The sequence below is a fragment of the Electrophorus electricus genome, chromosome 4 (assembly GCF_041902795.1).
Source record: "Electrophorus electricus isolate QZ-2024a chromosome 4, ASM4190279v1, whole genome shotgun sequence".
Taxonomy (NCBI): Eukaryota; Metazoa; Chordata; class Actinopteri; order Gymnotiformes; family Gymnotidae; genus Electrophorus; species Electrophorus electricus.
The window spans coordinates 11,153,144-11,176,047 of NC_137500.1; the positions used below are offsets into that span (position 1 = coordinate 11,153,144).

Sequence of the window (22,904 nt, forward strand, 5' to 3'; positions counted from 1 at the left end):
CATTTTCTCAGTCCTCAGCCATGTATGCTTGCACGAATTGACAGAGCTAAACATTGAGACCTGGAAGGCTTGAATGACCTGGAAGGCTTGAATGAAGACAAGTGCCAAAGTAAAGTTTCGTGTTCTTTACTTGTATGTCTTGAGCAACATGAGCTTCCAATATTTCTCTTTTTTCTTGTGAAACTGAATATAAAATGTGTCCTTTACTAATACATCTTGTACTGCTGTATGCAAAACAAAATACATTAGAATGGTTTAAGCAATAAAAACTGACAAATCTCCACTGCATATACAGACACTAAACATGTAATAAAGGATGGCTTAACATTGTAGTCGGTCAAGGAAGCCGTTTGCAAGACAATCATAAACTACAATAATACGAAATGTTAGTTAACAAATTGATGATATAACTCACAGGAAAGCTTCTCCAGGGTAAACATGAAAGAATCAAAATGGATAGAGAATTGCTCTGATGCAGGATTTGCTTCATGTATGCTGTACTGAACTGTGATCTCTAATCATATGACTGGAATCAACCAATACAAATAAATTAAGCCTCTCTGCAGCCCTTAAAAATGCCACAGGAGGGCACCAACAATCATGAATTACATGTAATGTGATTCTAAGATTTGGTGAATATAATGTGACAGACCACACCTTTACTCAATAAACAATTGTACAAAATGTCATTTTAGACATCACACATTTCTATACTATTTTATTAATATATTACACTATGTTTTTGAACCTCTTTGTTACACTTATTTCAAACAACAAAACATTTGGTTCACATGAGTAAAGGTGTTTTCATATGAGATTATATATTTCTAAAATCAGACATATCTTTATATGGTGCTCTAGGTCAAATGGTACCTCATTAGGAAGAGAGCTGAGATTGTTCCAAACATTTTGATGTGAAACATGGGTATCATATAGCTATAACCAAGTACCTTTAAATTGAAATTAAAAATGTACAAAAACAGAGAAAATGTCTTGAAATTTGATAGGGTTAAATAATGTGTTTCACTCAATAGCAGCCAATGTATTTCAGATAGGAAGCATCCCATTTTTATAGGGTGTTTTTCCTAACACGCTAAAAACTGCAGTGGTGAGACCTCTATTTAAAAAAAAACAAACTTGGAAGCAACTGTAATAAGTAATTACAGACTTATTTCAAATGGCTGATTATTGGGAAAATCATTGGGAATATTGTCTTCAAGCAACATATTGATTTTCTATCTGCAAATGGAAATTTGTCTAGATGAATTTCAGTCAGGATTTCAGGCTACTCACAATACTGAGACCGCTCTAATTAAAGTAATTAATGACATTCATTCAGTTCTGTTACTGCTTGATCTTAGTGCAACCTTTGATGCTGTAAACCATAACATTCTAATAGGTAGATTTGAAACATTGGCTTGGACTCTCAATAACAGTTATAAATGGTTCAATACATACCTTGACTAAACCAGTATGAAAGGTTCTATCTAAATAAACTTGTCTTGCCTTCCCTTTACAGTGTGGTATTATATTATTATATTTTTTTTATTGCATATATGCAGTGTTATTACATTGTTACATTGAACTCGTCCCTGTTGTTTTTTTGGAATTTTGCCTTTCCCTTCTGTACTGCTGCCATTCTCTGATCCTGGTATTTTTTACCCTCACTTGTCTGACCTCAGATTCCTGCCTCTGGCCCTTGTCTGGTTTGCCTAATAAAGTATGCTGCACATGGAGCCCTCTTCTGCGTCTGACTCTAATTGGTAACAGAATACTTTTGATGACAAAATCAAAATGGTGACCAACTGGCCTCAGCCTCGTACTATAAAAGAACTTCAAAGCTTTCTGGCCTTCGCACATTTTTACCTCTGCTTCATATGGGGATTCAGCTCTTTAGCTTCCCCACTCACGGACCTCCTCATAGGGAAACACCACAATCTATGGTGGATATCTGTTGCAAACACAGCATTCTCTCAGCTCAAAGAACATTTCACTACTGCTCGAATCTGTCCTCTCTTAGTCGTCCATGTGGACACTTGAGACAGGCACTGGAGCAATGTTGTCGCAATGACAGTTGATCCCTCGCTAAGCTCTGCCCATGTGCTTTCTATTCCCATAAACTCACTCCTACAGAGTGCTACTATTAGAGCTACTAAACAGCTTAATCCCAGATGGGCACTCTTTTTTACGTGCTTTGATTTCACTGTCAGCTACAGACCCGGGTTCAAAAATGGCAAGGCACTGTCACTTTTATATGAAGTTGAACAGAATGGCGTGTGGTCTAGAGGCAAAAACACAAGCTGACTGACACCAGAGACCTACCCCTATCTACCAGCCGGGCCAGGAAGTATGGATCTCCACACATTATCCTCACTTTTGTGTAGAGTATTTGGAAAAAATAAGTCAAAATAAATACAATGATTTTAAAAATTATTAAAATATGATCCTTGTGAACATTTGCTTTCAACCATGTTACCATAAAGATTAGATTCTAAGCTTTCTAATTATAGGTCTATCAAGTCAGTAGACCAAGTTATGATGACACACATCCAAGAAGGCAAAATGTAAACATAAAGGTACATGTGGCTGAAATAAAGAGACAATGCCAAATTTTATTTGGCAACAACAATCCAAACAATAAAATTGGCTTTAAAATGGCTTCCAGACAAGACCAGAAATCAAAGAAGTAAGTATTTTATGGTGTTGGAGAGGATCCGGCAAAGATGTAACAGGGATTTGTTGCAGTCGGAGAGCTATGATTGAGCTGAGGAGGATGTGTTTCTCAATGGAGAGGACCTGTTCTTGACAAGTATGTAACATATTCTTTGAAGCTTGTTTAAGTTTGTTGACCACCTCATACAAACACATATACACTTATTTTATCAAGCATTTTGATAAAATCAAAAGCTTTGCATTTATTATTGTCACTTATGTAATATCTTTGTTTGTATATTCTTATAGCAGTGATTCTGGATCAGATGTGGAGTGGGCGCCTCCAATTCAAACAAAGAAATGTAGATATTCCTTCACCCTTCTGGATCCCCAACCCCCAACTGGGTCAAATATCAAAACTTTTGCTGCTAAAATTTTCAATAACACTAAATTTCTCAAATTCTTTTTAAGAACCATGATTTCTGCTTCAGGTTCTGGTGACACTGATTGAAAACCATAACTCTCTCATGCCAGGCATCTTCCATGCAGCAGACTGCCATACCTGCTGAGACACCTGCCCCTTTGGCACTAAGCTCAGTCAATCAGCTCGATGTCTGCAACCCTCTGTCCTCTCTGCTCAAAGCAGAGGAGGAAAAAGTGGATGCGAAGGATCAGTATGAGGGCAGTAGCTCCAAATTTTTCATCTGAGGAAGATGATGAATTCATGGACTTCCTATTGCCCCCCCCCCCCCCCCACCTCAGTGCAGTGGAAGTCAACAGTAGAGGAGACAGGAGAGGCACCATCCTTCCCGCACTGGAGTGTTGACCCACAAGATGTGCTACCACATGTGTCAGCGGGACTGGAAATTGCGTGGCCTGTGGTGAAAGTTGAGCCTACTGAATCATGCTATGAAGGGAAAAGTCTGCCCAGGGCAAAAAGAGCAGTGATACAATGCTACCTCACCTTCTCTGTTCCCAAAGGTTACCAGTGTTAGAAAGAGATGTTTTTCTAATATCTGTCAGTTCATTGCAAAACAAAATAAAGATCAGTATGTTACAAAACATAGCAATGCCAAGAGTTTAAAGTATCAAAGCACATCAAAACCCTGCCTAAGAGAGTTTTCAAGCTCTCAGGTGAGGTGGACCACACATAAACTTTCACTATGCACACCACTCACACATACACGGTGCAGGACACTCTGCAACCACAGGAGGGGATCAGTGCTTCATGGATAGACATGCTGGAGCACTTGCACTGCATCACGCTAGATACTGAAAACACTGCAGTACAGTTACAGATTGCAGTTTGCCACACGTTCCCCAGATTTCAAAGGGATTATTTATTCCCAGGTGAGGGAAGAATCAGCCTGTCTTTTTCTGGAAGAAACTTATTGCTGGAGAAAGTATCTATAAGAGTGGTTCTGCCCGCGTAAAGCTTGAGTGGCTTCTACTCAAGGTACTTTGTGTTATCCCAAAGAAAGGCTTCCAGGCTGCAGGCCATTCTAGATTTATGCACTCTGAACAAACTTGACAGGAAAAGTTCAGAATGCTTACTCACACATGCAACTGGTTTACGTACAGTGCCCTCTGTTCTTTTATATACACAACCAGAGTGCACTGCTCAGGATAGGTACTTTGGCTCATGAATGGCCTCAGACAATGCTGTATCTTAGCTTATCCATAGCTCTACAACTTTAGTCAGAGAGAGGTTGGAAGGCTTGTCTGTCATGCTCATTAGCTCACAGTGGCCAGGGAAGCACTGGCTGGTAGACATTGTGCAGCTTTTCCATGGCATGCCTTGAACTCTCCTGCTGCAATGGCATCTGCTAACTCAGACACAGGGAGATATTTATCACCCCCATTCAGAGCATATGGTTTTGAGGGCTTGGCCTGTGAATGCTTTAACGTGGGTGTGATGGGCTTAGCTCCTGGTGTGGTGAACACTATTCTATATGGTATAGAGCCTCATCCACTCGTTCACTTTATGTGCATTAGTGGTGGGCTTTTCGATCCTGCAATTTATGTCTGGGGACTTGAAAGTGTTATTACAGGCAAACCCCACGTTCGCTACTGAGTGCTGATTGGTTGGTGAGCTGACGCTGGGATATCAGAAATATGTCCTATTGCCAAAACCCGTTTGCTGAAAGAAAATAAATATACTATTTTAGTGTAATGCATACATTTACAAAATTAAAGGAAGAGCCTCTAGAAATTCTCTGGTTATGTCTCTACTAGTTCACACAAAACGTAGAATGGGAAAAAAAAATACGCCTACCATGGCGCCACATCCCATGTCGCACTTTCTTAGCTAAACGCTAGTGGTTGACTTCAATTCCTCACTTGTGACGTGTAGACTGTGTGCAAACAAAACAATACTCGACGTACCGAATATTTTTTTAACTTGAAAGGTCCTCATCACTATGTAATTTGTCATGTTGTGACAGGTTATTATAATATTTTTGAATAATGACATTTGGGATATTAAATGTGTAAATCTGTAATATTAAAACATTGCAGTGGTTGGATACATTGACATGTAAACAATTTCGAATTAGCAAAATCTCCCGATAGGTTTGTAATGAGGATCTCTAAAATGCACCAACACAGCTGTCTAGACACGCCCAACGAGTGCGTGGGAGGCGTTTCCCTACTGCCCGAACAGACAGTTTACTGCATCTGCACTGGAAATTGCCGGAAGTAAAGACGCAAAACAACCTCCAGATCTACACGGTTGAATACGACATTAGTTTCAGTTTAACGGTCCTGCAGCCGTGAGCTATACATTAAAAGGTATTTTTTCTCTTCCACTTTCACTTAAAACTTACGAATGTGTAATAGGTCAATTTCTGGACAACCTAACCTTGTCTGTATTGAGTTGTTTTCCTTTTTGCCAACTCTCCAAATATTTCAGTACGTAATTCAGGGTAATTCCACTCTGAATATTGTTTTGTTTTAGATCCCAATCATAGCTATCGCAGTGTGCAAAATGGTGAACTGTGGCTTGGTGACCAGCAAAAATGAGCCAGGTACGAACTCGAGAATTAAGTTGTCTTCGCTGCTAAAAGATATTTGTACTTATTTGTTTTAAAGCCCCAAGGAATAAAAAGGTCAGTGGCGCTCATAGACGTCTGGCAGCAAGAACTTTCATTCTGCCTAGGTGATAGTCAGCGAATTTAGGTGAAGTCAAGCTGAAACTAGCAGTTCTGAAACTGCAATCAAACATGGCCTAATCAGTGGTACGAATGATTTTCAATGGAAAGTAGCCAAAGCCTTCTCAAACGTCGCTAGATGTGGTTAGATTACGTCATTTTCACGTCAGTTTGCTCATATCATGTTGTTTTTTTTCCAGAACTGGGGCCGTCAGAGAGACTAAATAATTTTGTTTTCTGTTGGGCATGTATTATATTGACAAGGTCTGGAGCAATTATATGAAATATTGCAAAAGTAAATAAAATAAAGTAAAAAAACCCTTTGTACCAATTGTTCGTTAATAATGCAGTCTATTTTTTTATTTTTTATTTTTGTCTCCAGCGGTTATTTGGAAAGTGAACCATCTTCACAAATAATTACAAATCTATCATGGATAGATTTTAAGTTTGGAAAAAAAAAATCATTGTTAATTTGACAAACTTCCCCATGTACAGTTGCTCTTATTCTTTCAAGAGTAACCCAGAGTAACACTGCAAAACATTTGTCATCTAAAACAATCTCTGTCTTAAGTAATTGAATTTCAACTGATTCCCGACCTGCCCATCCTGCTTATCTTGTAGAATGGTTCAAGTTGTCTGCATCAGATAACTAAGCTATGTGTGTGTTTCCTTATCAGTCCCTCTGAAGAGCATAGAAGTGAATCTGCAGGCTCAGGGGCATGTAGCTACAGTCAGCTCCACCCTGCAGTATGTGAATGAGGAGCAGGGCTCCGTGGAGGCTCTTTTTGTGTTCCCTATGCCTGCAGAGGCTGCTCTGTGCCACTTCAGTGCCAAGATTGCAGACCAGGAGGTTGTGGCTGAGGTGCAGGAGAAAGAGAAGGTGAGTCAGAGAGGATGAGGAATAGAGTGATCAGGGAAACATGGCTCCATTCCTGCACTGATGCATTTTCAAAGCTCATCAGGCCAAAATGGAGTGAAGAAAATCCTACACAAAACTAGAGCTTCCATTAACATGGGCTGTTGGTTGCTCCTTGTGTTTGGTTAACTTCTGTTTTTTACTGGTTCCATGCAAGGAGGAATTGTGCAAGTCCTGATACGAGATAGTTAATAGATTCTTACAATGTATAGGAAATCAATGAGTTTGCACTTGGACACACTTCAGTTTGAGCAGTTTCTGGCATTACCTTGGATATCTGGGCTTAAGCTATAGTGTAGCGCGTGGGAGGTAGAGCGCGAACACACTTGCAAGGTGCCGGCGCCTTGGACATGAAACGGAACTCACTGACATAGGGAAGCTATAATAGAAGGAACAGATGGAATAGAATAACTAAATAATTGTTATTAAACATGACACAGACTAACACAATAAAACAGAACAAAAACAGGCTAACAGGGTAAGGGTGAGAACTAGGTAACAAGGGAATTAAACACTAAGGAAAGACTAACAAAAAACAATGAAGAGGTATAAAACTAGGACATGCAGGGAGAACACTGAACTGGACTATATGACATAAAGGAAGTAATAAACCACCATTCACAATGGCCTGCTCAGAGTAGAATTTGTCTTCATAACATTCTTCTCATGCTAAAAAGGCATGCAAAATGATAAGGTTGAACTGGTTTTTTAAGGGTGTGTTTTGTCTCCATGGCAGGCGCGAGAGCTGTACGATGATTCTCTGAGCTCAGGCGAGCAGGCCTTCTTATTGGAGGAGAGTGAAGAGAGCGTAGATGTGTTCCGGCTGAGCGTGGGGTGCCTACCTCCGGGCCAGAGTGCTGCAGTCACCTTTGTCTATGTAACCGAGCTCTCCGTGCAGGCTGACCACTCCCTTCGCTTCTGTCTGCCGGTAGTCCTCAACCCCCGCTATTCCCCACCAGGTACCAAACACAAACTCCTCGCTCTGCTTTCAGGTCACATAAATGAATTATGAGATGAGCACATGAACACGTGTAAAATGGGTGTCCTGTATACAGTAGATGATAAGAGTTGTATCTGTTGTCCTTATGTTGTTAAAGAATAGCTGCCAAAATGTTGTCCACAAGTACTCATTTAATTTATAGCCAGTCCTGATCAAAACCCAAACGCATATCATATTGTATGCATTCCTGAATGACACATCTGGTATTGAGCACATGACAAAAGCAATCTCTGCTACACAACTAACTTAATTAAGGTAAGGCCATAGGGTAATTTATAGCACCACATAGTTCCAGTATATAGTAATTTGCCTCAATAATATAATTTCTAATTAATCTGCTCTTTATCATAAATCTCAAAAGCTGACTTTTACCATGGTTTCTCTGGTTTTTCTCTTAGGTGCGAGTGATGGTATAGTGTCAGAGATAACACCAGGATCTGCACAGATTCCTTACTCACTCTCTCTTACTGCACATCTGAGTTCTCCAAATCCAATCGCTAAAGTCGAATCCAAATGTCCTCTTAAGCCCGTGGAGTTCCTCAACGCAGATCACACACAAGCAAAGGTACGTGCGTGTGTGCATGCCTGTGTGTGAGCGTGCGTGTGTGTGTGTGCGCAAGTGAGAAAGTTCATTTTATTAGAGCAAGTACATATCTTGACACAAGTTAACAATAATTAAGGTGTAGCCTGAAAGCTTTACTGACCTATTTATTTACTTAAATGTGGTTGCAAAATAAATGTTCCTCTCACTACTGTTGTGATGTGTTTGTCACACATTCACTCATTACAAGTCCTTGTGAGATGTAGAAATGTGATTGGGGTGAAGGTGGCTTTATTGCCCGTCATTTCATTGTTAGTGTTTTTGTAATAAGTTGCTGTTATATACAGTGTTGGTTACTGTTTTATTATACAGCTTTCAATCTAGTCATTTTCTAAAAGCAAATTACATTTGCTTATAGTGTCGGCAATATGGAGGGAAGGTTTTGATGTTTTTGGTTTTGTCTTCTCTTTGTGCATTTGTGTGCATGGTTGTGTGTGTGTGTTCAGGTAAGCCTGTGTGCAGGTCATAAATTTGACAGAGATGTCGAGCTGTTTCTGTATTATCAGAATACCCATCAGCCCACTGCTATAGTGGAGGCTGGAGTACCCACAGCTCAGCCAGGTACACCTGAACCAATATTTATACAGAAACTAATCCTTTAAAAATGTTTAGTCTCAATGTCAATTAAACAGAAAAAAAGCTGCTTAATTTAGATTTGTTGAATTGTTTTAATCTGTAAAACTATGGTCAACAAAATGTTATTTTATTAACATAATTGGTTGTCCTAATTATGTTTTAAAATATTATGCAGAATGTAACATTTCTTACATGAATGTTTTGGGTGGTTTGTCCTCAATATAGTCTTATACATAGAGGAGAAAGCATTTTAGGATCTACCTTAAGCTAAATATCTGAAAGGAGATATCTTTTGAGTTTGTGTATACCAAAGTTACTTTTGGGATACTGTTTGGCAATTGTCATTTAATGTTTTCCTTTAACGCAACAGAGCTATAATCCACATGTAAAACAGTGTAGGAAAATCCTGGTGTTTTATTATTCACAGACTTCTGTCTTCGTCATCGTTTCATCGTGTCATTATCTGTCTGTCTACTTTCTTATTTCTTGTTTCCTTTCCATAACACTTCTTTGAACTTTTCTTTCTGAAGGGTCTCTTATGGGAGATTCTGTAGTCATGCTAAGTTTGTATCCAGAATTCCCTGAGGCAGTCACATCAATGGTGTCATCTTGTGGCGAGTTTGTGTTTGTAATGGATAGGTCTGGCAGTATGAGCTGCGAGATGCATAACGGGCTAAATGCAGAAGAGCGTATCAAGAGTGCCAGAGTAAGGTTCACCACTGAACTGGTCTGCAAAAAACACTGAGAACGTCAATGTTTTTCATAATTCTTAAGAATTTATAGCTGTTACCTTTGGTCCATAAAATACAATTCAAAACATTTAGGGTTGGATGTACATTTTACTTGATCAGTATTAATAATGGGTGGCTGGATGAATACATTATCTCATGCCTTTAGAACACCCTGCTGCTGCTGCTAAAGAGTCTCCCCATGGGCTGTTACTTCAACATCTATGGCTTCGGTTCACACTATGAGTCCTTCTTCCCGTGAGTACTCACATGTTGAAACCATATACTGCCATGTGTTATAATGTTCCCTCACCTAATGATGGTGTGACGAGTGATTTTGTGCATTTTGTTTCAGGAAGAGTGTGGAGTACAGTCAGGAGACAATGGACCAGGTTGTGCAAAGAGTAAAACAAATGCAGGCCGACATGGGTGGCACTGAGATTCTGCAGCCTCTAAAACACATCTACAGCCAGCCTTGCATCCCTAACCACCCCAGACAGGTAATGTTGTGATTAACATCCATATATGCTGCATTGTCATTATGTCTGAACACATGTCCTTTATATTAAAACAATGCCCCATTTAGTTTTAAATCTATAGTATGTAGGTCATAGAGCTTGTACCTTTCACCTCACACATGGTGGAGTATGTATTTAGTACCAGTGACCACTGCAACTAGAGTAAGTGTAACACACCAGTGGGTGAAGGGTTATGAGAGCACAGACGTTTTACTGAATATACACAGTTAATGTTCTCTAATGTAATGATTGCAGGTATTCATTTTCACTGATGGAGAGGTGGGGAACACCAAGGATGTTCTTCAGCTCGTGAGAAGCAATGCTGATTCCCACAGGCATGTGTTTTTCAAAGCCTGGAAGATTTTTCCAACATAAAAACTTTCTTAGGTGGAGCTTAGGTGTTTAGCTCTAAAATAGAATAGCTACATTTACATCTGCAGCATTTGGTGGATGCTCTGATTCAGAGTATTTTTCAGGATGACAGTTTGTGTGCGTTCTGGGAATCATACCCAAGACAGAATCATACCTTTATGGTAACTAGACCTAGGATGTTTGATTGACCATTGGATTGGAATGTTTGATTACAATTAGAACTACAAGTACACTTTCCTTATGGCCTAGTAGTTGAATTAGGTGATTAATCTAGAGGGCATAAACTATGCTTTAGGCATCTATCTACTGCCGTGCTAATTGTTCTTTCAGAGATTTCGACAGTGTGGAGGAAGAATCAGTCAGACTTGAGCTAGATGTGCGTATAAGCGAGCTTTATCAGTTCTGTCCCTAATGCATTGAGGGAGAAAAGCTTCTCACTTCTTTTCACATGAGTTCATATACCCCCACCATTCCCTGTTGTTCTCTCATGTGCTAATCTTGTGACTCCAGGTGCCAGGCATCTCAACCGTCCTTCAATATTCTTTCCTGCTAAGAACAGTTTGTTACTCCCTGTTGCTGCACCCATGCCCAGCAACAGCTAAGCGATAACTGTCATACTCCATCACTTCTCTATTCGCCTTTCTTGCAGATTGGTCAAGACAAGGGCAAAGGTCACATATTTCTTACTTCCTGTTTTAAACAAGCATTAAGGATTTTCCCTCACAGACAGCTTATTTATTATCCCTGATGAGGGATAGTGAAACCGAATTGAAATTCAAACATCAAAGCCATTTTGGCATATGTGCATGCATGGAGGTTCCACACTCCTTATTCTACAACTAAGTGTTTGGATAACATGGTAAAAGCAGCAATATTGTACCTGAAGTAGTTCATGGTGGCTAAGTTACACTTCAGAGTGTGACGATTCGAGGCGTAACAGGATGCGGAGAAGGGGCACCTTCAAACACGTTTTTATTAACACACAGACGACACATCTAACACTAAACACCTTTCAAACACCAACAACATGTAATACAACACAGGAGACTTTTATTTATATATATATATATATATATATATATATATATATATATATATATATATATATAAACACACACGAGGTTTACACCTAATACAGAACAGGTGGACGACACGAAAGGACGTGGCAACACGGACGAACACACACGCGCACACACACACACACACCAAGACGTTTGAGGAGGGGTCGGGGCCGTAACGTGACACGGAGTGTTTAAGGAGACTGCAATATTAGGAGCCATAAATGAGTAGCGTATTGAAAATGTGTTGAGAAGATTATAAGAAACCCAAGCCCACAAATGTTTCAAAGTAAATTACAGATTTAATGGTTATTTGCTGGTTAAATGTTTCATAGTTGAATAGTTCATGAGAAATCTACATTACTACTTATAACGCTTTATGAGAAATATCTTGTATGTGTATAGTTCGAGTGCATTGTTATGTACAGTTTGTCTTAGCCTCCCTCCATGACTGACACAATATTACTTGGGTGGTGAACCATTCTCAACACACCATCAACATTGTGCATACACAGATTTGGGTGATAATATATTACAAATGTATTAGGCACAGCAGAGTGGTTGGGTTTTTTTACACATCAGTCTCACTGATGGAATAAGTGCTGTCCACAAATTGGCTCCAGTTTGTAGTAGTACACTTATAAAATCACCTAAAGTGGGGGAAATAATTATTTGGTCCCCTGCTGATTTTGTAAGTTCACCCCCTTACAAAGACATGAACAGTCTATAATTTTCATGGTATGTTTATTTTAACAGAGAGAGACAGAATATCAACAAAATATATTTTTTAAAAAAATCAAAGGTTATAAATTAATTTGTATGTGATTAAGTGAAGTATTTGATCCAACCAGCAAGAAATCTGACCCCCATAGACCGGTTATGTGCACACAAATTAGTCCTGTCCCGTTAAGAAAGTACTCTTAATCTGATCTTGTTATGTGTATAAAAGACACCTGTCACAGAATCGGTCTCTTCCATTCAAACCTCTTGACCACCATGGGTAAGACCAAAGAGCTGTCAAATGATGTCAGGGACAAGATTTTAGACCTGCACAAGGCTGGAATGGGCTATAAGAATGGATGTGATAGATGTGATCAAGTGATAGCCTTGAAACCTTCAGGATTTGGAGCGTGCCCCCTGAGACGTGAGCAAACCTGGTGACCAACTACAAGAAATGTCTGACCTTTGTGTTTGCCAACAACGGTTTCTCCTTGTACTAAATACTAAGTCATGTTTTGCTTGAGGATCAAATACTTATTTTACTTAATCAAATACAAATTAATTTATGACCTTTAATGTTATTTTGGATTTTTTTGTTGATATTATGTCTCTGTGTTTAAAATAGACCTACCATGAAAATTATAGACTGTTCATGTCTTTGTAAGGGGGTAAACGTATAAAATCAGCAGGGGATCAAATAATTATTTTCCCCACTGTATAAGTGTACTTTATAGAGCAGTGAGTGAATGTAGATGCCAGAGGAGTGTTTTTAATGAAGTGGCTGGAAAGTGCATAATCCCCTGCTGATGATGATGATTGAGGTTGTATTGTTTCATGTTGGTTGCACAGGTGCTTCTCATTTGGAATTGGGGAAGGTGCAAGCACTGCGCTCATCACAGGAATGGCCCAAGAGGGATCTGGCCACGCCCAGTTTATCACAGGCGCTGATCGCATGCAGTCCAAAGTAAAATGCGGGGGAGTTTTGTACTACATTCTCTATAGTAATGGATGTAATATTAAGTGCTTAAATGCCAAGAGACAAAACACTGTTTCACTACAACAAATTACTAAGATAACAACAAGAAAATATTTCTATGCTCTACACATTGCATACTCATTCATCACATTTTTCCTTCATCTGTCACACTTATTTTGTACAATATTTTCTTTCTCTGCCCTTCCTAGGTCATGCAGTCTCTCCGTTATGCTTTACAACCAGCTGTGACTGATATTGCAGAAGTGTGGTCAGTCCCAGAGGGCATGTCTGTCACTCTTCTGAGTCCACCCGTGAAAGTACTCTTCAACGGTCAAAGGGCACTAATTTATGCCCAGCTGAAAGGAAAGGTGAGAGATTTTAAGATGTTGTTTATTACTGCTCTCTTAGTGGGATGGATAGCATTACTCTGTCAGTCACAGCAACAGTAGTCAATTGTGGACATCTGTGTGCTCATACTTGCTGACAAAGGTTGTTGGAGCTTTCCTGTAAGAGAGTTCAGCTGCCCTGTGTTGTAACATAGACAGTAGCTCAAAAAGATTACCTTCATGTTTTTTGGAGGAAGGAGGTGCTCACTGCATCCTCCATGGTCAATAATTGTCATATGGCAGCTTGCATGATGGTGAGTGGATTTTGCCTTAACTACTAAAGTAGGGGTGAAATATGGGCTACAAAATTGCTATAATGTGATCCCTATATTGATCACTACATTAGTATATAGTTATGCATGCATGCTTAGGTATTTCATCAAGGGAAAGAAATACAATGTTAGTGATAGATTGAACAGTTTTTTGAATTGTAACCCTATTTATTTTATGAATTTTTTTTTAAATCACAAATCAAATCTGAATTAGATTTATGCTCGCAAGCTATACTTCTTTCTCTCTCTGTAGGCCTGTAAGAGCTCAGATTCTACGGGGACTCTAACAGTGCAGTATCGCCTAGTAGATCAACATGTCACAAACACACTCAGCTTCTCTCTCAATCCTGCAGAGAATACCGGGTAACATGCGCACACACACTTAGATTCCACAGTACAAGTACACACATTCTCCATAACCCCCTCTGGTTTGTTGGAGGACCAGTTTCCCATCGGGGATTATGACCTCTCAATAAGAATAATCCCAACAATAAAACAGGAGTGGGTGCACTGATCTGATTTGAAAGCATTCTTCCCAAGTTTTTGCAACATGTGCCAATGGAAAATATAATGCTAGTACTGTTCTCTCTGGTGCACAGCAGGGACCTTTTGTTAGCTGGATTTGATAATTAGTAGTATATTAAATTTACATTTATGGCATTTAGCAGACGCTCTTATCCAGAGCGACATACATAAGCGCTTTATAATTTACTCATAGAATACAGCCTAGCCAATAGAGTAGGTTAGGGTCCAATATACCAATGATCTAGATTACTGTAGAAATACAGGGATCAATGCTGATGTCTAGAAGCACAAAATACATAAGGTCTATATTAGTAACAGTATGTAGTAAAATTAGCTAAAATGTATCAAAAACCCTCAGCTGGCCTTACTACAATCATGTGGTGTAATGCATGTTTGTGCAGACTGACCATCCACAGGCTGGCTGCACGGTCGCGAATCCGCTCTTTGGAGCAGGAGCAACAGGCGGAGGGTGACGGCAAGGAGGAGCTGAGGGCCAGAGTGGTGGAGCTGAGTGTGCAGGCTGGAGTGAGCAGTTCCCACACAGCCTTCATCGCCATCCACAAGGGCAGCGGAGAGGCTGTGAAAGGGCCCCTGCTGAAGAGGAGACTGCCTGGGTTTTGTCAGTGTTCCTCCCATTCAGACTCTTCCACAGAGTCATTGCTCTTCTGTGCTCTTACGGCACATACACATAGCTGATTTTCTTTCTTTCCTTCTCTCCAGCGATGATGGCTATGCCACGTATGCAAACATGTTGTGCAGCAGCGCCACTAATGGCTATGCCAAAGATGAAATGTGGGTCACGAAGGCTATGCATGGCTCCAATGGCATCAATGCCAAACATGGCACAAATGGCACCGGACTTGAATTTGGATTCTGGTAAGTTATGGAAAATGGTAGTTTCTAAACATTTCTCCCAAATAGAGGGTAATATACTTTGTTTTGCTATTTTCACATATGAAACAACCACTCTAAGAGTGCATGGGCACCTTTTGCTCAAATAAGGAGGCCTAACCTGTGTTAGCCTTTGAAGGAATATGCATAGATCCTTGAAATGCCAACTGTTTGTATTTAAAGCATTTTTACACACTTGGAATAAAACCTAAAAAAAAAAAATCAATACATTTGTAAATATATTACTTAATTGTACATTTATAAATAGATACATGCTTAGAAATGTATTTTTGATCTTTTTGTTTTATCTTTTCTGGGGGCAGAATCAGTAATTAATGTATTCTGCTTTGCCTTTAATTGAACTTACATGTGGACAGCTGAGGTTATTGTTAGTTTCTCAGACTTTAACATTCTGGAATAATGTAGTTACAGTAATCACTTTTGAACATAGACAGCGATCCCATGATATACTTATGGGGTCAGAAAGAACTATTACAGTTATGGACAGCTGTAAAGAGGAACCGGCTGTACAGAATGACTTCTGGAGAGAAGGGAAAGGGGAAAGAAAATGCAATAGAAAGTGAAGGAAAAAGAGGCAAGTTTATATAGTACTTTTCATACATAGAGGTCATTCAGGGTGCTTTACATAGAAATAACAGCAAAGAGTTTAAAAGATATTAAATTGACTAAACATATATAATTTAAAAAGGCAAAAAGAAAAATTGTAAATGAAATTCAGTGGTCAATCTAAAATGCAGCCATGGGTGCAATGCACTGCTTACAAGTTAAATAACAAGCATGGAGAACAAATATTTTCATTGTAGATTAAAGACTCCATTTTACTTACTCCATGTAACTGAGGGCCTGGTGTTTACTATGTAAAACTTGATGGAGATGAAATAATTGAGCTTTGTTTCAGCAGACGGAGGGTGGAGGAGACTGTAGTATGTTACTTTTGCTAATGTCACAGTCCTGACGTTGTGTCAGCACACCCGAAGCTGAAGTTTGAATCTTTGCCTGGTGAATGTTGTGGCTTTTTTGTGTTCTCAAGTCACTCACATTGTCAGCTGTGGGTCGTCATAGGCTGTGACAGAAGAGGCCCTTGGGGTCTGAAATATCCAAATGATCATGTGGTATTTGAACACACACAACTGCGTGGTGTTATGGCTAGATGCACCAGAGCACAGGGAAGATGAGTGGCCAATGGGAAACAAAAATCATTTGTTATTACTCTGACTGCAGATGATTTGGTGAATGTCCTCAGGTGTGTCCCTGACAAAAGATTACCTTTTTGAAGTTTGTTCCTTTTAGTTACAGGAGCTGCACAAGCAGGTAAGACAGCATGCTGTTACCTTAAGCTAAAGGTTTTCCACTGCAGATTGTTTCAGTCTCTGTCTTGTGAAGACGGCACGTAGGCAGCAAAGCCACAGTAACATTTCTGATAGTGGAGTATCATACAAACCACTTGGGTACGGATGGCTTTGTTTTTGGGCAGGAGCGACTGGGTCCTGTGCATCTTCTGACTCTTCCTGAGGAAGAGTGCTTGGAGATTCATTCTTTTGTAATAGTGATAGATTTACCACAACTATCCTAATTTCAAGAACAGTGATCTTTTCTAACAGTTATTAACGGTTTATGCAGTGGTCAAAGCGTGAGGCCAGGGGAGTCATACTTGAGAAGTCCAAGGATTTTGTATCCAGGGAATAGTGCAAAAAACCTCTTCAGCTCAATTAATGAAATGATTGCACATTTATAGCTGTTTGGAATCTCAACTGTAATAGATTCTAACTTGTTGGACTGAAAAATGTCTATTCAGGATAAAAATTAAAGGTAGATTGGAAAAAGTAATTTAAAGACAAGAACAAGCAGAGAGCATGTGAGTCTAATGCTGCATTAGCTCCTTTTCTTTTGCCATGTTTTTAATGAAGTTAAACAGAACATTGTGGTGGAAAATGTACTGATGCAGAATATAAAGTAGATACTGGATTGTACTCTGTGAATATTAATTCAGAATTTTCTCATCCACTTTGTCAATAAAAATGTAGTCTCCCTACAATTATGTTGGGATTTTGGTGGTTTTTAAAAAAAGAGTTGAATGTTAGAGATTTCAAATATGAGAAAGTAAAGAAGATAGTATTGAAGATATTTGTTTTATAGCACAAATACAGTACTCCACCACTCTTCCTTGTTCCCAGTAGGTGTGACCCCTAATTTCCTCAGGATTTCTGATGACTCTGCATATGATGGTGGAATAAATGGTAACGTTCGCTGCTGATGTGACAAATAAATCTTCTGCTCTCTCCCCCTCTTTACACATATGCAAATACTCAATCAATTGTAGTTGTCTGTTATACTTAGTTTTTAGTTATGTAAAAGGTGTGAGGTATATTTAATAATATATGATACACACATGTATGTGTCTCTGTAGAAGAACCTTCAGACCCCTTGCTCCAGCTCATCTCCCTCCAAGAGGCTTCAGGCTGTTGGAAAATGGAGTCCACACTGGCACAGGTGTTTGGAAAAACAATAGAGGAGGTGACCAAGCAGATGCCTGCAGAGGTTAGTCTGGATAGGCCGTTAAACACTTTAAAAAAATGTTTAAAAGCAGAAACAGTTGCCATGACATTTTTGCCAGAATACCATGTGTAAATGCAGTATAATCCAAAATACTATATGTGAACACTATATAGTCCAAAATGGCATGTGTGAGTTCTGTATAGTCCACATAGCTCCGTGATATTAAACAGGGCACTGTCATAGAATGCCACCTTTTGAAACAAGTTGGTTTGTCAAAATTCTACCCTGCTAGCCTACTGCAATTGCTATTTTTATAAAATGGAAGCATCTAGGAACAAAAAATCAGCTCAGCCACAAAGCAGTAGAGCACGCAAACTCACAGAACAGGGCTGCTGAGAGCTGATGAGTCTGGCAGTAGACAGTAAAACAGTAAAGTTTGTTGTAGGAGAGATAATGGTCTGGGGTTGTTTTTTAAGGTCTGGATTGGCCCATAATTCCAGTGATGGGTAATGTTAATGCAGTAGCAAACAAAGACATTTTAGACCATTATATAGTTCCAACTTTGTGGCTTCAGTTTCAGCTCAGTTACTGTGCCCCTGTGCAGAAAGCAAATGCATTAAAGACATGGTTTAACAAGTTTGGTGTGGAGGAACTTCAGTACTCTGCACAGAGCCTTGACCCCACTGAACGCCTTTTAGCGGAATTGGAATGTCAATTGCCTTCTTGTCCAACATCAGTACCTGACCTCACAAACCTAACTGCATGGACGCAAATTCCCAAAGAGACGGTCTGAAATCTTCTGAAAAGCCTTCCAAAAAGACTGGAGACTGTTACAGCTGTAAAAGAGGGGCCTGCTCCATAATGATGTTCATGGTTTTGGAAAGGAATGTCCAATAAGCTGTAACGGGGTGATTGTCAGGTGTCTACATACTTTGACCATGTAGTGTATAAAGCGATTTTATAACGAATTCAGTGTCACTGTGTCAGGGTGGTTGGCAAAATCTGAATTCCACTTGTTAGATTAATTGAACAGATGATGTCCGATTTGTAGGACACATGTTTGTGATGCCTAAATATCAATTTTCACTTAAAAAGATTAAATGTTAAAAAAAGTAAAAGGACAAATAAGTAAAACATGTAAAAAAGAATAAATTGGGTCCATAAATAATTGTTAATGAGTTTATATGGGAACACACAAACCATTCTGAAATACGTCTATACATCAGATATTCACATTTCAAGTCCTAGATTCAAGTCCACAATGTAAAATACAGGATAACTGGGCAAAATCTCATTAAAATAATCACCCAAAGGAAAATATGAAGGGTTATAAATTCAGGACCATTTGTCTTTTATTTCATTGTGAAAAGTTTTAACTGAGACATTTCTAAACAGTGTAATGTTTGAAATATTGTAGGCCAAATAACCTGATCTGAAAATAATAGTGGTAAAACGTGAATGGATCGTCCAATCTACGAAACAGTACACAAAACGAGCATTTAATACTACTCATGAATAGTGATGTATACCAGCAGCGGTGATGTATTTTAAAAATGTTTTGACATCCGAGGATTATGCGGTTCTGGATTTTAAAAATTTTTTTTAAAGCAGAAACAGTTGCTATGACATTTTTGCCAGAATACCATGTGTAAATGCAGTATAATCCAAAAATACTATGTGAACACTATATAGTCCAAAATGGCATGTGTGAGTTCTGTATAGTCCACAGAGGCAAATGTGCAGTTCCTGCGTCCTCTGAAATATTTGTGTTTTGAAACAAGACCACAATCTATGAGTGAGACTACATGATGATATATATAATTAGATTTTAATTGTCAGTAAATGCTAAAATGGTAAAAAGTGGAGCTTATAGTTTTACACAAAACATTGCATATCAATCACATAAATGCATGTCAAATAAATAAATAAATAAATAAATATTAGGTCTATTTTCTTTATAAACATTTTCTTTCCAATTTGGAAACGTGGTAGTCTTTTATACACAAGTCAGAAGGACCCACATAGCCCCAAACAGATAAACTAATCAAGCTTATTAGGATATAGAATATATTAGAAATTTAATTTCATGTTGAAAGTATTATAAAACTGGATCTGTGTCAGTGTGATGGTGGCAAACCTGTGAAGTGAATGTAGACCTGACATAAATGTAATGTTAAACCATAAACTTGGGAAAGTTTTACAAATTATAAATAAACTTTATATAATTTTATTGAAAATAACATGCAATTGTTTTGTAAGTCTTCAAACGTATTTCTACATTTTAGAATTTGGATCACACAGTTACTAAACTGGCTAACAAAGAATGTAAATGTTTATACTACTTTTATTGGTGCATAATACAGTAATTTTTCAATATGTTAAGTGCTATTCTAAGGTGGTTCATTGCAAACTGTGCATAGAGATTACATAAAGTGCTTTGCATTTTCATACACTTGACAGTATAAATAGTATATGAAGAATAATATACTGATGCAGGGTGTAGAACCACACACATATTTACTTGGGCCTCTTTCTGAAACGGCCTGCTTCTCTGGAAACCTTGTGCACTTATATATGTGGAGATAAGTATGACCCTGTGTATTACATGCTTTTGTATTCAGGTGGAACCAGGGATCTGGGCTACAGTTCTGGCTCTGATCTGGTTACATGGCTTTAAAATGGATGCTCATGATGAGTGGCAGTTTTTGGCCATAAAAGCAGTTTCATGGATTCGCAGTAGGAAAGGTAAATTCTCCATTTAAGACAACACTCACAGCTCATAATCCAACAGAAATAAACGTAACCAACATTGTATTATATAATTCTAACATTGAACTTGCATTAAAATAGCATGTTTTATCAGTAAATAATGTCCCAACATTAAGAAATACAAACCAAAAACAGTACTTTCTTATACCGAGCCATGATTGTGCCATTGTAACGAAGATGTTCATTTGTGTGTTTGTTTTGCAGTTGCCAACCTGTCTGAATGTGTACTTGCTGCTAATGCTGTACTGCAGTGTCAGGTTAAAGAAGAGGCTCTTGGTTTCTGAAGCCCTTACCCTCTATATTTCTGTTTGATGTCTCTTAAATTCTAAATAATGTAATGAAGGGGTTTCAGAGGGTGGAATTATCAGTACAATAACCAGAAAGGCCTTATAGTCCATTAGACTTCTGCTGACAATTTAATTTACTCTATGCTGTTAATTCAGAAATTCTTCAATTTTTAGATTATCATAAATGTTAGATCATTTGGCTTCAATTCATTTATTTATTCACCAGGTCTTTTGCACTGACTGCATGCTTGTTATAACATCTGTAACTATGTAGTTTTGGGTTCATCCATTTTCTTTTTTTATGTCTGTCAGTATGTCTGAACAATCTTCAGAAACATCTGTAGTCCAGTTAAAGTTATTACAGTCTTTTACTGTAATAACTAAATAATTACTAATTACTATTGTTGAAAACACAACCATTTCTAATTTTACAAGTGTATCATGTGAACGAAATTTTAAAAAGAAATGACTGTTAAAGGAATTGTTCAGGAATTAAATTATGATTATGCACAATAGAAAGTTATGTAACTACCTATACGGATTTATATTATATATAGCTGCCAGTGAAATCACAAATAACCTTAGTGCATGAATGGAGGTTTTATTACTCAATGTTTGTGGAGGAGTTTGAAAGTCAAAGGTTGCACCATAAGATGTCACCCTATCAATAACCTGTAAATAACAAGGTGAAAATGTGTCAACAAAATACTATCTAAAACAATAAAGAAAAATAATGATTGTCTGAGGAATACCACTTTATCTGTGAAATGAAGCAAATGTGTCAGCATTCATGGCTTCTGCATCTAAGCTACCCTAATCATAAGTGAACAGTTATTTTACCAACAGACTATTTAGAGTTAAATATTTTCACAGTTAAACATTTTCTCTAAATACAACAAAATTCCTAAATTGCAAGAAGCCAGTATTGTAAAACCCACTGTCGGTGTACATTCATCAGGAGTACATTATATAAATTAGTCTTGGGATTTAAATCCAACCAAGCAGGCATTTGACCTGTTGACAGCGAAACAGGTCGGATGCCATATTAAATAAAAAAACAACCAGTTGAAACTGCTGCTGACAAAAGATTCCAGAAGACAAGATAAAGAATTTGGTAATGTGTGTAGGTCACACTGGTGCAGTTATTGTTATAGATTTTAAGCACATTGATGCTTCGATTTTAAGTAAAATGCATGAATTATGCTTACTAATGATGGGAAATTACATTAATATCCAGTAAGATAAAGTAACCCCCTTTGCCCTGTTTTCTTTTTAGCTCAATCAAATATAAGGTTTGAGTAAATTAATTTGTAACCTTGACTTCACCATCCTAACGTATAATGGTTTTTAACTTGAGGTTGTGTTGCAGTCGACAAGCGTGTATGTGAACGGTACCGCCACTAGATGGAGGCAATTCACCAGTTCATATGATTAACAGGCTGGTCGCATAATTGCTTATCCTTGATTCCTTGTCTCATTTCCTCTCGTCTCATCTGCTCCCTTCGAGGAAACAAGGAAGAGACGCGAGGATGTAGGAATCAACAGGTTTGTTCGAATTGAGCTGCGCACCGCTTGGTCGGTTACAGGCGACATATGATGAGCAGAGCGGCGACGAGCCGGACACTTACCTGCCGCACCCCTCGTGAGCTGGCAATTCTCGCTGGATTCTTGCAAATATATAAAATTTGTTTGAAACTTATAAAATAGAATGTCACGTGTAAGCATATATAAAAGCGTAATACGCATGTAAACCTTTGCAGTATTAGTTTGTGGGTACATGCTGTCAGCGAATATTATAAAAGTGGCTTTTAAGAGTAATTTTCAAGTGTAAAAAGAGATCAATCCAGAAATATAAAAAAATACACAGTAGAAGAATAAGATTCTGTGGCCCTTTTAAAAACTCACATCAACAAATTTACAGATTTATGAGATAATAGCTGCCTTATAAAATAATCGTTACATTTCTTATGTACTATATGAACCCCATTAAC

The 22,904-nt window shown here is 38.4% G+C and overlaps 1 protein-coding gene across 3 annotated transcripts; it reads left to right on the forward strand.

The window, feature by feature from the left end:
• Positions 1-5,287: 5,287 nt before the first annotated feature.
• On the forward strand, positions 5,288-21,655 carry LOC113589925 (von Willebrand factor A domain-containing protein 5A). Of its 3 annotated transcripts, none has more exons than XM_035520821.2 (19): positions 5,288-5,442; positions 5,609-5,678; positions 6,479-6,681; positions 7,454-7,676; positions 8,116-8,282; positions 8,765-8,879; positions 9,425-9,600; positions 9,792-9,880; positions 9,978-10,122; positions 10,396-10,475; positions 13,140-13,254; positions 13,476-13,634; positions 14,178-14,287; positions 14,851-15,068; positions 15,170-15,325; positions 17,536-17,598; positions 17,769-17,899; positions 20,479-20,602; positions 20,831-21,655. In XM_035520821.2, exons 2-19 carry the CDS (start codon positions 5,639-5,641, stop codon positions 20,908-20,910), a joined length of 2,394 nt encoding a protein of 797 aa, XP_035376714.1. In that variant the 5' UTR covers positions 5,288-5,442; positions 5,609-5,638; the 3' UTR covers positions 20,911-21,655. The 3 variants fall into 3 exon arrangements, 2 of the variants coding, with proteins under 2 accessions (XP_035376714.1, XP_035376722.1); XM_035520829.2 differs by having other exon boundaries at positions 17,539-17,598; XR_014123163.1 differs by lacking the exons at positions 20,479-20,602; positions 20,831-21,655 and having other exon boundaries at positions 15,792-17,598; positions 17,769-17,803.
• The last annotated feature ends 1,249 nt before the right edge of the window (positions 21,656-22,904 follow it).